At 40.4% G+C, this 16,328-nt stretch overlaps 1 protein-coding gene across 2 annotated transcripts in view; it reads right to left on the reverse strand.

Annotated features, from left to right (window-relative positions):
* Window positions 1-4,486: 4,486 nt before the first annotated feature.
* The window catches only part of pals1a (protein associated with LIN7 1, MAGUK p55 family member a), a 74,709-nt gene continuing 62,867 nt past the window's right edge, over window positions 4,487-16,328 (reverse strand). For both annotated transcript variants that reach the window (XM_084380844.1, XM_084380843.1), the window contains exons 8-17: window positions 15,147-15,308; window positions 10,395-10,472; window positions 10,051-10,234; window positions 9,770-9,841; window positions 9,593-9,664; window positions 9,236-9,403; window positions 9,026-9,115; window positions 7,657-7,769; window positions 7,442-7,552; window positions 4,487-7,315 (exon numbers count right to left, since the gene is read on the reverse strand). In XM_084380844.1, the coding sequence (XP_084236970.1) occupies window positions 7,139-7,315; window positions 7,442-7,552; window positions 7,657-7,769; window positions 9,026-9,115; window positions 9,236-9,403; window positions 9,593-9,664; window positions 9,770-9,841; window positions 10,051-10,234; window positions 10,395-10,472; window positions 15,147-15,308 (1,227 nt within the window). In that variant the 3' untranslated portion in view covers window positions 4,487-7,138. The remainder of the gene's footprint in view (window positions 7,316-7,441; window positions 7,553-7,656; window positions 7,770-9,025; window positions 9,116-9,235; window positions 9,404-9,592; window positions 9,665-9,769; window positions 9,842-10,050; window positions 10,235-10,394; window positions 10,473-15,146; window positions 15,309-16,328) is intronic.

The raw sequence follows: 16,328 nt of genomic DNA on the forward strand, positions 1-16,328 counted from the left end.
TTCTGTATTCCTTTAAATTCTTCTCTATATAAGTGCTGTGGTGGACAGAGAGATCATAAGCAGGTTGTTGTACCATGGGCTTGTAAAAAAAACTATTACAAATACACTGTGTCAGACTGCAGTTGCGTCCACCTGTTTCTCCAACCAAATGATCCAGTTAGGCCTATTTTATCAGAGCTGACGGGACTTTCAACTTTACCTCCACAACAAATGGAATTGACCAAGGTGTCATCATGTGACCTACTGTTTTGTAGTATATTTCTCATGATAACCTGATTTGATCTGTTGTTCCTCATTAGGTACCGTGATGGCATTTAAACCAGTTCCATTTACTGAGGAAGACTATGAGATGCTGTCAAAAGCATGGAGGTTATAAAGCACATATTGGATGTGTCCAAATTCAGGGGCTGCAGCCCACGAAGGGCGCATTTGAAGGCCAATTACGTCACAATGCTGCGCGAAGGCTGTCCAAATTCAGAGGCTCCTTCAAACGCAGCCCTCAAATGCAGCCGGCCTTCCCTCTTTTTGGAGGACGCACCGCTGCTATCCTTCGCGGCCTCACATATCCCAAGATCCTTTGCGCACCGCTGCTCAGTCCCGAAACAGAAGAGGAAGCAAGAGAAAATGGCGACATCAAGTGGCGCAGACATGACATTCAATAATGGGTTTATACTCGGTTTTTAGTCATTTGAACATCCAACGCCAGATATGTTAAACTTCAAGGGACTATAAAACCTCCAGATGTTAACTTTCAGTTAAAATACGTGACGCTGGTAATGCTATGGTAAATATAGTTGTTATTCACCAATGGGTTAATGTTTATTTTGTAATGTTGATAATTCAATTTAGATTTGACACATTTTGTCATAAATTTTTGTACACACACAAATAAATGTACACGTTTGATAGATTTGAACCAAAACAGACTTTAATGCATCTCTTCATTCACAATCGTGACGTAAGGGTAAGGGGCGGGAACATCTGGTGAGGCAACCAGGAAATACCCCGAAGGCTAGACCGTCCCATTTAACAACGCTGGACGAGGCTTTCAAAGACCTGTCCGAAGGACCCGGCCCTAGTGGACCGCAAAGGCTAGGTCATTGAAGGCTGCAGCCCCTGAATTTGGACACAGCCAATAGGCTCGTTCGAGATGAACTGCGCCTCGCCTGGAAGGCGGACGAGACCAGGCGGCAGCAGCAGGGGGCGGTGGCAAAAAGCTGCAGTCAAGTCGGACAGTTTCCAGCCGCCGTCAAAGAATATACAGGAAGTCACAGAAATATTTACATCCTGTTAGAGCCATCTGTAGGCTATCTGTAGTTTGCACAACACGTTCGGACAGCTATGGCTGAAGAAACTGCGCATGCGTTCTTGGTCGCCTATGAAACTGAAGCAGAAGAGATCCCCCTACTTTTCCACTCTGCACATAAATTACACTGTGTTAATCCTCTTAATGGGCAGATGGGATGTGGTGTGATTTTTACTATTTAATCTCACAAATGTAACAAATAGAAATACAAACTTTGAGGTCATACAAAGTGGATTTTTCTAAAATGATAACTACTTTTCATTGTGGTCTAAATTTGTCAATCATAACTTTTTATTTGTTTAACGATGCCACTGTTATGACTGAGGTGAGAGTCAGAACGACTGGGCAGATGTCAGCCCTGGGAAGTCATTTATTGAACAAGAATTGCCTACAAAGTAGATTTATATAAAGACACTGTCATTTATAAATCATACAATCCCTAAATTTAAGAAATTGAACTACTGAATTAACAGTCCAAACGTTCTCACAGCTACTGTACATATATAGGTTACACATGGACAAGCAGCAAAGGTTTCTTATAATCTTTATTCATTGATGTATTTATATTTGTAATTATATACAGTATATCAACCACACAAAATATGTCTGTTAACAGATTAAACCTTCATTGCACATGAGATTCATATAATCTAGCATTAAATATAACCAATACACAGAAAATAAGAATTGTCGACTGAACGTAGTCCTAACTAAGAGCCAATCAGCTCTTTGATCAGGCGACAGCCAGGCGTTTCCCATCATGCCCTGAGGTCTTGCAGTCGGTGGAGAGCAACTGCGGCGCCTGGCTCTAAAGACTGCGGCCGCCTTGATCTCGCGAGGTTATCGTTGCAGGCGCGTCAATGACGTCAGAGCAAGTCGGGATCAAGTCGGACACAAATCTAACCGGCATGCATTGTACGGTGGTCGTTGGTGATCAATTCTGCGCAGGCCTGGCTCATCTCGAACGAGCCTATTGTAAGGACAGTGACAGTCCGTGCAGTCCATGCAACATTAAGCACGAGTGGCACCGCAGTAATGTGTACAGCGATCATACTGACTATTCCGCTTCCTAAAATGATCGCGGCGATCAGCCACGGCGCGGTCTCTGTTGCGCTCCGTGCTCCGTGCCATCATCCACGGGGGGCGCCGCAAACGGGGGGAGAAAGGGAAAAAAAAAAAAAAAAAATTTTACCAGTGCTATTACTACTATTATTTCGAAATTTTATATAAGCCCACAGCAACATAACTTCATAGCAAAGCCAATTAAATAATGGAGAGGCCTTTTTTCTGGGTTCCTGGCTGGCTCGTTGCACTGTACCTGCCCTCTGTGAGAGTTGGGGGCGGGGTCGAGAGGCGAGTTGCCTGAATCTGACAGTTGCAATCAAAATCATTCAACCCCCACTACAAATTAGTGTGTTGATATTAATGTGTCATTACCAGCGGTGACCAATAGAGGGGGCTGGTGATTGTGAACAACAGATAGAGGCACTTCCTGTAAAAGGTGATTCAGTACCAGAATGAGGATATAAATAAAAGTTTGAGTGTTGAGACCACACCTGATTTGCAAATGTGTCTCTTATGAGGAAAATAGGATTATTGTTGAATTTGGATAAAATCCTTGTAATATTTTATTTAACTATTTAAACTGTTCTTGTGTAATTTGTAATATTATTATTATTTTTATTGCACCTGAAAATTTTTACATTTTGCCAATAAACCTAAAATGCAATGGGGGTTGAATAATTTTGATTGCAACTATATATATTCACATCAGGGCGCCTCCCTCCCTATATAACCTGGCAATCAAGCTCTCTCTCTCTCTCTCTCTCTGTCCTTCCTAGCATGTAGGGTTTTGTTTGGGTTATGTTTGGTTAAGACTTATTTGTTAAACTGTTTTACACTTAAACACCACGCACACCCATATACTTCAAACACCACTGATAACACTGACCTACACGCTTTACTTTCCTTTTTGTTATAGTTGTTCAGTTAACACAATAAATTATTTTGTTATATATATGTACTTATGTGTATGTATGTGTGTCTATATGTGTGTATATATATGTATATATATATGTATATATGTGTATGTATGTATGTGTGTGTGTGTGTATATATATATGCGTCATGAACCAGCTCTGGGTTAGACAAAACATGGGAGACCATGTGTGTATATATATCACTGCACTCTACTGCTTTTGCACTCTGGTTAGACTGAATCTCATTGTATTTTCATTATTAGTCTTATGTATAGCACACACCAAGCATCTGTTTTTTTATTAAAATGTAACATACAGTGGTAACATATACTTCTCTTCTCTCTTAAGTTGCACTTTTAAAATATTGAATACATACATGCAGTTTCTGTGTGAGTGTATGCGATGCAAGGGGGCGCCAGCTAAAATCTTGCGCAGGGCACCAAATTGGACCACTGCAGGATTTTACACACTACTAGGCTATACTATACTACTAGGCCCGTTGCGCTCCAGGGGTTGAAATGTGATAGGCTGCTTCCCATTTCACCTAAATTGTTTCCACGTTTTAATTTAATTTATATAGCACCCTTCATGGTACCCAGGGACGCTTAACAAAAGGGAACATACAAAAGAAAGAATAAATGAGATATGATTTCAGATTTGAATTGGTTCTTCTTCTTTTTTTTTCACAAGTACAAATCACACTATATGTATGATATCGTGGATCTATAACTAACGTTTGATATTAAGTGAAGTCATGTATGATTATTTACAGAATAATTCCTCTCACGTTTAATTTCTACAATCTGCTTCAATTCACCACCTCACCCTGTCGCCAATGCCCCTTGCCTCCAAAATGTTCGTAGGCATGGGTGAGAGTTTGCTTACAGGTGCGGACATTCTCCTGTCAAGTTTGTTTTTATAGATCACAATGTTGATGTGGGAAGTGATGTATGCCCATTTTGTGTGTAGGCAATGTTCATAAATGAGACCTAAAAAAAATATATTTAAAGAAACCTTTAAAAAACAAAAAAACAAAAAACCAACACACTCACACAGCCTGTGCGTCTGTAGTACACATATGTTTTCCTCCTTATTAGTTTAAAGAGTAAGGGGCTGAAGAGAGGGGATGGGGAATACTACAATTAATATGAATGTGAAAAAGACATAACATAAAAAAACAAAAGACAAAATCAGCCTGTGATTTCTATCAATCATCTATTTATTTATTCATTGTGGATATTCATACAAAAATCTGATTTTCTCAAGAAGTGATGTCTGATAAACAAGAAGTGGCATCAATAAACTTTACATTCAATACAGTTAATTCCACTTAGCTCCACCCCCCATTGGTGCTTTTTGGACTTATCTATCTTTAATATTACAAATATATAAATGATCTACCAGGTGATAACAGTGATATGGTGTCAGGTCTACTTTAGGTCACAGTAATACTTCACTGTCTTCAAAGACTGGCGCACACACACACACACACACACACACTTTTGTCACCCCTCAGATTCAGAGGCTGTTTCTACTCAAATGTGATCGGAGACACAAAGAGTCTGTTGTGTCAGTCAGAAAAACAGGCAGGAAGTAACAAGTGCTGGGTCCTTTAATTTAAGCGTTTATTGCAATATTGCTCGTTTTAAGGGGAGAGCCAGTCAGAAACCAGTCAGTCAGTCAGTAATCAGAAGTCTGCAGACTCCTTAGCAAAGAGGAAAGTCAGTATCTAATGCACTGCTGTGGTGTGTACAATGGGTACAGAGTGTGTGTTAGTGTGTGATTTTCACATTTATTCCTCACCAGGGGCCCTGATTTGTACAAGTTCTGTGTTTCAAGCGAGAGCTGTTTAATTAAAAAAAAATCAAGAAGCTTGAATACAAAATCAAATGTTTACATTCATTCTCAGCACTGCAGACAGAATAATAAATAATTGACTGTCATAATTCAAATATTTTTAATCATATAATGGTTGAAATGATCACAGGATGAAGTCAAAGTTTGCATCATGAATAAGGCCCCACACCTCTGAGAAAAAAAACTCTTAAAGTAAAACAAACAGAAAAAGGTCCATATTTTGGTCTTATGAAGAATTGTGATGATAAACAAAGAGATCAGTATCATATAAGTCACTGCTGAACAAAAAATATTATTGATGAGTAAGGCACCATCCAAGATCAGTTTGTTGAGGGTTTCCTCCCTTTCAAGAAAGTTAACAGTCAAAAACTTTAAATTGTATGTGTTTATAATTACCAGTGCCACCAGGTCAATACTGTACATTCTAGAAGATTCTGATTGTGTGCCGTGTGCTCTCTGCTGTGTAACAGAGGATTGGATCAATGCTAACAAAGAAATCTGAGATTTCCAGAAAGGGGTAATGTTATGAGAAGATGTTTGCAAAACAGGACAAATCATAATATTTTAATAATAAAGTTGTAATTTTATGAGAAAAAATACTAGTTTTATGAGGAAAAGTCTTGCATGAGAAACCGTCGTAATTCAACAATTTTAAGATGAAATCATAGTATTACCAGAAATACAGCTGTAGATGAGAAAATGAAATATCATAAAAGAAAGTCAAAATGATGAGTTTCAAGCATTTATGTTTGAAAAAAGCTGTAGAAATGAGTTAAAGTTTTATGAGAAAACTATTTGTAATGTTAGACGAATACAGTTTTTTTAAGATAACTCATAATACCATGAGATATACACAATATATAAATATAAATATATAGTCTTAAATTTCTAGAGAAAAATGGAATATTTTGAGAATTAAGTATTCTAACAATATGTTTATTTTGAGAACAAAAATGTCATGTTATCGATAAGAGTTATAGAATTAATTCATGGATTTATTAGAGAAAGCCGTAATATAACGGAATAATTATGTAACTTTACCAAAATAATTCAAATTTAAGTTGTAATATTACAAGACGCACATAGTTAGCAGCTCAGGGCTGTTAATAAATATGGAGATATGGATGACATGATGTCATGTTTCACTAATAAGCACCTTATCATTTTAAATTGTAGGATAGTGAAATGAAATTAAACCAATTACACAATGCATACATTACACAACAGGACGTGTTTGAAGCAGCGGCTGTGGCACAGTTGCGACTTGGTTACCTCCAGGCAGCTGAGCCAAAGAGCTCAGAGAACACATTCATAGCATCACAGAATATAGTCCAGTGGACTTCATGACTGTATTGAAATGTTGTGAAAGGCAGTCAGGAACAACTGTCATAATTAGCATACTGCACACATCAATGCTCTGCGTGTAACATAGCTCTAATAGTTACTATACAGTGTTAATATGTGATTGAATATATGACTGTCAAGATATACTCAAACATACATATGTCAACTAATCAATGCAATTTTTTTAAACAATGAACAGCATTTTGTTCTAAAAACATGTTCCCTGTAATGTTATGTTCTAATGAAATCAAACTTTAATCAGAAATTTTCACCTTTGAAATGAAAATATAAAATTAGAACTCATTCTTATAATTGTATATTTTTTTTGTAAAATTAAAAATTACATATCTCATACTGTTATGTCTTTTCCTCATAAAATTACTAAATATTGTAATATTATGGTTGTTTTTGTAAAGTTGTATCATAATATTATGACCTTATGTTGTAAAATTACAACATTATATTATATAATATTGGGATGTTTTCTCATAAAAAGACAATTTTATCACACAACACTGTGACTCTCAAGATCAGTGGCCCTAATACTACGCCATAACTCTCAAAGTAAATTCTTCTGTGTGTGCACTCCATGATCTACTCCGTAACTAGTGTGTGTGTGTGTGTGTGGGTGGGTGTGTATGTTTGTGTGTTTTCAACGCAGCCAGGAGCAGGGCACCCATTGGGGTTCGGTATCCAGTTTGTTGATGAGTCGTAGCAGCTCGCTGTAGGCTTTGTCCTGGTCTATGTTGACGATGACGGCATCAAACAGGTGACCGCAGCTCTGCTCCATCTCCCTGGCTTTCTCGATGATATCGCGCAGCTCCTCGGGCTGTTTTCAACACACAGCACACACATACATATTACGGAGGCAACATTTTGGAGATGTAAACACCAGTGATATTTATTTATTTATTATTTAAGTGCAAACAGACAGTGTAGACAGTTAGACAGGAACCTTTGGGTTCTTGTTATCTTTAGCCAATAAGGCTCGGAGTCTTTCCTGGGAGGGCGGAGCTATGAAGATGATGTAAGGCTTCAAGTCCGAACTTCTCAGCACCTTTAGAGCCTGTACACACGCACAAAGAATGTAACTTTTGCACATATGTTCTGTAATTGAAGATTCTCTCTCCACTCTCTCTGACACTTTACTCGGTCCGTGTGTGTACCAACCTGTGTGTGCAGACAGAGCACACAGATTTTTCCAGTGTTGATGATCTGTCTCACAGAGTCTGTACTAGTCCCGTACAGGTTCTTCTCAAACTCGCCAGACTCGATCAGCTTACCTGAGAAAAACAGGAGGAAAGAATTACATATTTATTCGAGCGTTGACGTGGTATCAGTTCTTTACACCAGGAAAAAGATGTCTATACTATATCACTTGGACATTTTTATAGCACTATACACTGTGTGATGTGTTGTCACATTTCATTTTCTCAGTTCAGTCTGAAAATTATACTTCAGCCTTCAAACCCAGTGCTCAATTTAGTTCCAGGCTTATGATACTGTCACTGTAAGAGTTAGCAAGGCATGCCATTATTGTTGTTGTTTTTTTTTTGTCAGGCTTAATGGCACCATATATGAACATTTGAAAGCGATATCAGAGATATAACAATAACAAAATTAATTTACAGTTACAGTATTTGGGTTCTTTAACTGATATGACTTGCAGTCAAATCACATTGAACACAATCAATCACAATTTATATAGCACCTTTCAAACAAATGAAAATGCAATTCAAAGTGCTTTACAAGTGATTGAGAACAAAAACATGGGATATTAAGAAAACAAAGATGGATTTTAAGACTAATGCACACCAACTGCAATACAATGAATAGTTAAAATAATAAAATATAAAATATGAAAGATAAGTAAAGATGAAATAAAGTATTATGCGTAAAAAGTCAATTTAAAAAATATTAATAATATAAAACAGAATAAAGTTCTAGAACAAAGCTAACTTTGTCTCTCCGTTGTCATTTTTAGTCCACAGAGGCTACCAGAATCAATTAAAAAATGAAAGTTCCTTTTAAGAAAAATGTTTTTCTATGTTTTACTGTAAAGCACACTGAGTTTACCAGTGTTTGAAATGTGCTATGTAAATAAATTTGACTTGACTTGTGTAGTCTCATTGTCTTCAAGTTTTCCACAAACAATCACCATCTGTAATTTTGTCTAGCTACTGGATTATTATGATGCAAGGCATAATAAGAAGTTTATACTTACAGTTCTATAGTGCCTGCCTGCATAGCTGTAACATTCATTTCACCCCAACTGCCACAGAGCTCATTGTCTGCATTCCTACCGCAGTCACTTGGCACTTTTATCTGTGTATTTGTGTGTATGAGTGCTTATGAATGTGTGTGCATTTTTACATGTAATATTATGTTTTCCTGTTTTTACTGACTTAGTGTACAGAGACTCTCTGGGTGACGTGCACTTTAAATAAACTGAAGCTGAAGTTGAAGTTAGACAGCTCCTGAAGATTGTCAGACCAAATAATCAATTCATATCTGTCAGTATTCAGTAACAAAATCTTACCTACTGCCTGTTCTGCCTCAAAAGTCTGACGAGACACAAAGTGGTAATCCCGACCACTCAGCTCACCTTCTCGACGGCTTCGCGTGGTGTCTACAACACACACACACACAGGTTAGTACAAAAACAAGAAGTGTGTGCTATAGTGCACAGTGTGTGTGTGTGTGTGTGTGTGTGTGTGTGTGTGTGTGTGTGTTTGCTTGTCAGTCTTACGAGGTACAGCTCCAGCGAACCGTTCTGGTTGGTTGCTGAGCAGCCTCTGCCTAAGCTCTGCCTGCCCGCAGCTAGTCGGACCAATCAGTGCAATCGGACGCTTTCTGTTGGCTGGCTGGTGGTATAGAGCCATCTCCTCATAGGTGAGAATCTCCTCATTATCAACATCTAGGCCAATGAAAAGAAAGAACCGAATGAAAAAGTTATGTTATGGTCCAAAGGAAAAACCGTAAGTAGACAGATTAGAAGGAGAAAGTGAGAATATCAAACAACATTTTTTCAATACTTGTGGGTTTGATCATGCAACAACTATTCCAAATCTAAGCTGATACTAAAATAAAAATGGTAACACCATACCATCGTTCCTGTGACTGTTGTAAAGCAGCTTCTTTCTCTTCCTCTTGTTCTTCTTTGCACACCACAGCTTCCCTAAAAAAACAAGCAGACAACTTCAACTTCACACTGTTAAGCTCATTCATGAACACATCCATTTTTATCACAGTCATCAGGTGTAAGAGTTATAGTGGAACTGACCTGATTTCTCAGGCTCCTTGTCTTCTTCTATGGTTTGTTTCATGGCTTCTCTCTGCTGTTGGAAACTCTTCCCTGTGGGTGAAAAATAGAGAATATGAGAGAAAACAAAGAGCAGTCATATGGTGCAGTACAGAGTGGAACACACTCTTATCCAGTGGAGTTACATCCAACCATCTTGTGCATTTCACTAAACAGTCTTCAAATGAAACCCAAAAACAAACAAACAAACAAACAAACAAACAAACAAAACAGAGATCTGAGCCACAGACAGACAGTAGTACCTGGTACAAGTCCAGCCAGTGGCTGGTTATCCTCATCTCCGTCCCTGTAAGCCTGCCACCAGTTGGGGTCTGACTGGCTGATGATGTGGAGAATATCTCCTTTCTGGAAGGACAAGCCCAGCTCTCTGCACGGCACATAAGGGTCATCTGATGGGTCATAGTCGAAATGCGCCTTCACATGGATCTGGAGGAGAGACAGAAGACAGAAGTGACTTGGAGATTCATGAGAAGTTGGACTGAGTTTACATTTCCAACAGGAAAACAATTGAGGCATTTTAAAACCTCATTTCTGTCAACACAGTATTATTTCTACTTTTATAGAAATGTTCCGATGCAGAACTCACCACATTTTCTTTGACAGGAGAAGGTTTGCTATGAGTGCTGGGAATAAGTACAAAGGTCAGGAGGCCGTGCATGTCCGCCTGACAAACAAAAGAGAGGAGGAGAAAAGCACTTCTTATTTATCAGCTTGGCTTCATCACCTATACTGTAAGGGACCATTTTTTTCCATTTTGCATTTAACCTTATTGCTTTGTTGCTCTTACGCTATTGTACTTCATGTAATGAAAGCAGCAGTAAATACTACCATCAACACGAAGGAAACTGTTGTACAAAATCTTAAATCAGAAATCAGTGTGATGGAGGTACAACGAGATATTGGACAGCAAAACAAGGCTATTTTTTAGATGTACAGTACTCTGCAAAAGTTTTAGGCAGGTGTGAAAAAATGCTGTAAATTAAGAATGCTTTCAAATATGTGTCAATAGTTTATTTTCATCAATTAACACAATGCAGTGAATGAACAGAAGAGATATCTAAATCAAATCAATATTTGGTTTGCCTTCAAAACAGCATCAATTCTTCTAGGTACACTTGCACACAGTTTTTGAAGGAACTCGGCTGAGAGGTTGTTCCAAACATCTTGGAGAACTAACTACAGATCTTCTGTGGCTGTATGCTTCCTCAAATCCTTCCGTTTCTTCATGTAATCCCAGACAGACTTGACGATTTTGATTTAGATTTAAGTCATTTAGCAGACGCTTTTGTCCAAAGTGACTTACAATAAATACATTTGTCACAAGAAAGAAACCACAACATATCACCGTTGATAAAGTAGAAAAGAAAAAATAGAAACAATTTGCAAGCCCCCATCTGAGCAAAGTAGCTTCTATTTATCAAAGATACCTTAAGTACATAAGTGCTATGATGTAAGTGCTAAGGGTAAGGCAAGTGCATATAATAATTTGCTTTATTTTTTTGTTTTTGGTGGGGGTAAGTGTCATGCGATGCGGGGTCGGGGTGATGTCTGAACAAGTGAGTTTTGTGTCTTTTGCGGAGGATGGCGAGTGACTCTGCTGTCCTGACATTGGTCTGGAGTTCGTTCCACCACTGGGGCGCCAGAGCGGAGAAGAGTCGCGACTTCGCTGAGCGGCCTTTGTTTGCTCTTAGCGATGGCGGTGCCAGCCAGCTGACGTAGTAGAGCGAAGTGCTGGGTCATGTGGTCTGACCAGTGTTCGGAGGTAGATGGGTGCAGTTCCTTTGACAGCCTTGAAAGCAAGCACCATGGTCTTGAATCGGATGTGGGCCGCAACAGGAAGCTAGTGGAGGTCACGGAGGAGGGGGGGGTCACATAGGAGAATTTGGGTAGATTGAAAACTAGGTGCGCTGCACCGTTCTGGATACGTTGCAACTGTTTAGGGTTAGGGTTAGCTTGAGCTTGAGATGATGCACAGTTGTCCAAGCGAAGATGTCTGTCAGACATTCTGAGATGCGTGTTGCAACGTGGGTATTGAAGGATGGGGGAAAGGAGAGGAACAGTTGGGTGTCGTCAGCATAACAGTGGTAAGAGAATCCATGTGATGTGATTGCAGAGCCTAGTGATCTAGTGTATAGTGAAAACAGAAATGGTCCTAGTACTGAGCCTTGAGGGAAACTAGTTTCCAGAAAGCAGGGTTTGGACAAGGACTCATTCCACGTGACCTGAAAGGTGCGATTTGTCAGGTATGATGTGAACCAGGTTAGAGCAGAGTCAGCGATGCCAAGTTCGGCCAGAGTGGAGAGGAGGGTTTGGTGGTTGACTGTGTCATAGGATAAGTCGAGGAGAATGAGGACTGACGAGTGGGGCGAGGCTTTGGCGGCACGGAGTGACTCAGTCACTGTGAGGAGTGCTGTCTCAGTGGAGTGAGCAGTCCTGAAGCCTGACTGGGTAGGGTCAAGGAGGTTGTTTTGTGAAAGGTAGGAGGACAGTTGGTTGTAGATGGCACGTTCCAGGGTTTTAGAGAGGAATGAGAGAAGTCTAGGGTGGGTTTCTTTAGGAGTGGCTTTACTGTAGCTGTCTTGAAAGGAGCTGGAATACGGCCTGAAGTGAGGGAGGAGTTGATCAGGGTGGTGAGGAAAGGCAAGATATCGTGCGAGGTGTTTTGGAGAAGAGAGGAGGGAATCAGGTGGTGGCACGGTTAGACATCACTGTGGGAACATCTTCAGAGGAGAGAGGGCTGAAGCAGGTAAGGCTGTCATAGGTGAGGGTTGGGGGAGGTGCTTTCTGGAAGGGTATAGGAGTAAATGAGGAGCTGATGTCTTTTACTTTCTTGGTAAAGTAAGTTGCAAAGTCATCAGCAGTGAGGGAGGGGTAGGAGGGGTGAGGAGGGAAGAGAACCTGCAGAATAATTTCCATGGGTTGGAGGCAGAGGAGTTGATCTTTTACAGGTAGAAGGCAGATTTGGCTGCTGAAACAGTTGATGTGAAGTCAGAGAGGAGGTGGTGGTAGTGAGCAAGGTCATCAGGATGATGTGATTTTTTCCATTTTCTCTTTGCTGCTCGTACACCGATCTAATGGTTCGCAGCGATTCCAACAGCCGAGAGGGAGGATAACAGGCGTCCATCTCATCAAAGAAGTCGCAGAGAGGACCGGGAGGGCATTAGATCACCACAACGTTGAGCTTGAAAGGAAGGGTGACAGAGACAGCGTGGAATTCAAATGCAGATCTGGGTAGGTGGTCAAGGGTAAGGACCTGGTAGGACCACTTGGGTAAGATGAGGGGTCCAGTTCCTCCTCCTTGACCGGGGAGTGTGAGAATGAGTAGGCAGTTGAGAAGGCAGCTGGAGTGATGATAAGTAAACTTTGATGTTGATGTTGAGGGGCTTAGGGCTCTGTGGGGGCCATACCATCACTTCCAGGACTTCCTGTTCTTTACGCTGAAGATAGTTAATAATAATAATGATATTGGCCGCGTTTCCCAGATTCGATCGTTCTTAAGGACTTAAGAAGGCTCTTCAGAAGGGTTCGGCTAAGAAGGACCGCTAAGATACGGGTGTTTCCCAGATGCGTTCTTACCTGCCTTCTTAGGAGAACCTTAAGATCAAGCCAAAGAAGCTTCTTAAGAAGCTCTTAGTGGGAGCTGTCCACCGCGGTGCTGCTGAAACTGAATCAATCAATGCCAGGCAAATCGATCACCCACCTCTTTATCAGCGCATAAGTCACACACAGCGCCCCGTGGTCCCCCCACACAGGTGCAATTAGGCTACGCATGTATCGTGTGTGTGTGAGGGGGGTGTGGGTGCGGGTGTGTGTGTGTGTGTGGGTGTGTTGATGGCCGCGTAGTGCTTTCTACCGATCCAGCACGGATCCACCAGGGAGGGATTGTGGATTGGAATGAGGGTGCCATCCACCACACCGATCACCCGGGGGGTCCCAGCCACTGCGTGGAACCCTTGGTGGACCTGGCGGACCTCGTCCCGTGTGGTGGGCAACTTTATGTGGGTCCGGGCATGGCGCAGGAGAATCGGTGTCACAGCTGCCACACTCCGTAAAAACGCAGCGCAGCCAGGAGCTGCACCTCCGGGCTGAGGCCAAAATTGCAGCCGGTTGCTCTCTGGATGTGTGGAGACACCAGAGTGATCAGTCGTTGGATCTCCGCATGGGGCAGCCGGTACTTTGCCTGGACAGCCCGGTCTGACAGCACGTCCAGTGGGGAGAAGTGTTGACGCACGTATGCATTTATGTAAACCGTCTGGCTTCGCGCACGGCGACGCTGTTGGTTCGCAGCGAGAATGTGCTGTATTGCAGCCATGGTTTCTCACACGCGCGGACTTTGGCAACGCATTTATATAGAGTAGCAGGTGAAGCCTCTCTGGATGAGGTTCAGCTGAGTTCAATTACATCTGTTTCCTTGATATCTGTGAAATGCCACAGGGTTGTTGTTTTTTTATGTGTAGTACTATAAACTCATATATGCAGATGTGTGTGGAAAACTTAAACGTCTAATTCAATAAAAAGTTTTTTTTTCTTCTACTATTAGCCTATGTTTCTTGCGCCAGTGGTCCGCAGCTATGAGCGCATTTCAACATTGAGCATTGTTTTATTATTTTGAAAAGTGGAGGATATAAATTTCCCTGAGGCGGCTTGATCACTGAGCATTTGGTCGCTAAGAAGGCTGTTAAGAGTGGGTCAGCTCGATCTTACATTTCCTTCTTAGTGAAAGATCTTCTTAAGCTAAGTGCGACTCTGGGAAACACATCCTCCTTTCACAGCGTTCTTAAGAGCGTTCCTAAGAAGATCTTAGCACTTAAGAGCTTCTAACAAATCTGGGAAACGCGGCCATTGGCTGTATGTTTGGGGTCGTTGTCCTGCTGCGGAATAAATTTGGGGCCAATCATATGCCTCCCTGATGGTATTGCATGATGGATAAGTATCTGCCTGTATTTCTCAGCATTGAGGACACCATTAATCCTGACCAAATCTCCGACTCCATTTGCAGAAATGCAGCCCCAAACTTGCAAGGAACATCCACCATGCTTCACTGTTGCCTGCAGACAGACATTCATCATTGTACCGCTCTGCAGCCCTTAGGCAAACAAAATGCCTTCTGCTACAGCTAAATAATTCAAATCTTGACTCAAAAATATTGATTTGATTTAGATTTTTCTTTTGTTCGCTCACTTTGCATTTTGTAAATTGATAAAAATAAACTATTATTTATATTTTTGAAAGCATTCCTAGTTTACAGCATTTGTTCACACCTGCCTTAAACTTTTGCACAGTAATGTATATTGATCACTACATTAAAGAACTGTGTTGTGTACATGGACATAATTACAAGAATATCAAAGACTTGGTTGACATCTTTCCCTCTGATCTCGATGCCATTTATCTCCAATATTTCATCTCCTTCAGACAGAAGTCCACTCCGTTCAGCTGCTCCACCTCGAACAATGCGACTGATCACTACACTGTCCATTTCATTACGAACGGTTGCCCCCTACAGGACACATACAGAAAGACAGATGGACATGACTGTTATTTACTGTATACTGATCCCACAGAAGATAAAGCATTTTATGAATGAATCTCTGTTACTGCCACATCTATTAAAAGTTTATTTATCCTAAAGGTAAGCTTAAAATGCTAAACAGAGAGCAAAAACAGTGTATAATATTTAAAAGAGGGCACAGAATCTTCAGTTCAACTACTGCTGACATTTCCCATAAGCCTTAGCTACTTGGGCGCTAAAGCTTCTAAGCCTTATAGCAGCCCCACGGCTGGGGAAAGTAGGACCTCATTACCATGATAACTTATCACACTTTACTTACTTCAGATTAGTGTTGCATGATATGGCAAAAAATCATATAGCAATTATTTCTGACAGATATTATGATTGCGACACGATTCTGATTCGTGGAAATAATCATTTTTGCATCACAATTTTCATTTCCACCAATAAAACTAGACTCAGAATCATGATGATGTTTGTTGGGGTCTAAATAATTTTTTTTTCTTACATCTGGAGATGGAGATTTGTAGGCCATCTCTGCAGCAATACAGTACATCATTATAATAGTATGTTGTCATACATTTTAACTTTATCAAAAAACTGCAGCTTCTGTGATTTGAATATTGCATTTGGCCATATGGCCATTGTGATAACATTAAGATGAATCATTCAGTCCAAAATCAAGTTATATGTTTATACAAAAGCATAATTATGACTCTAGGAGACAGTTAATTTACATATTTTGTATTTTACATTTTACACAATTGTTTGCTTAATTAGAAAAGCAAAGTAAAGTAGTCTTACATGCTTTGTGACTATAAAATAAATAGACTTGAATCTGACTTTTTATGGCTTCTGTCATCTTATTCCATTCATGTTTTAGTGTATGGAGTGAGTGACACTAGCAAATACTTAACAGACTATGAAAGACTGCTGCAACTGAAATGTGCAGGAAGTGAGTATGTTTATGTCCTTTTTCTTGGCCATGCACACTCCATGCTGTATGAT

Source organism: Pagrus pagrus, assembly GCF_965226575.1.
Source record: "Pagrus pagrus genome assembly, chromosome: 18".
NCBI lineage: Eukaryota > Metazoa > Chordata > Actinopteri > Spariformes > Sparidae > Pagrus > Pagrus pagrus.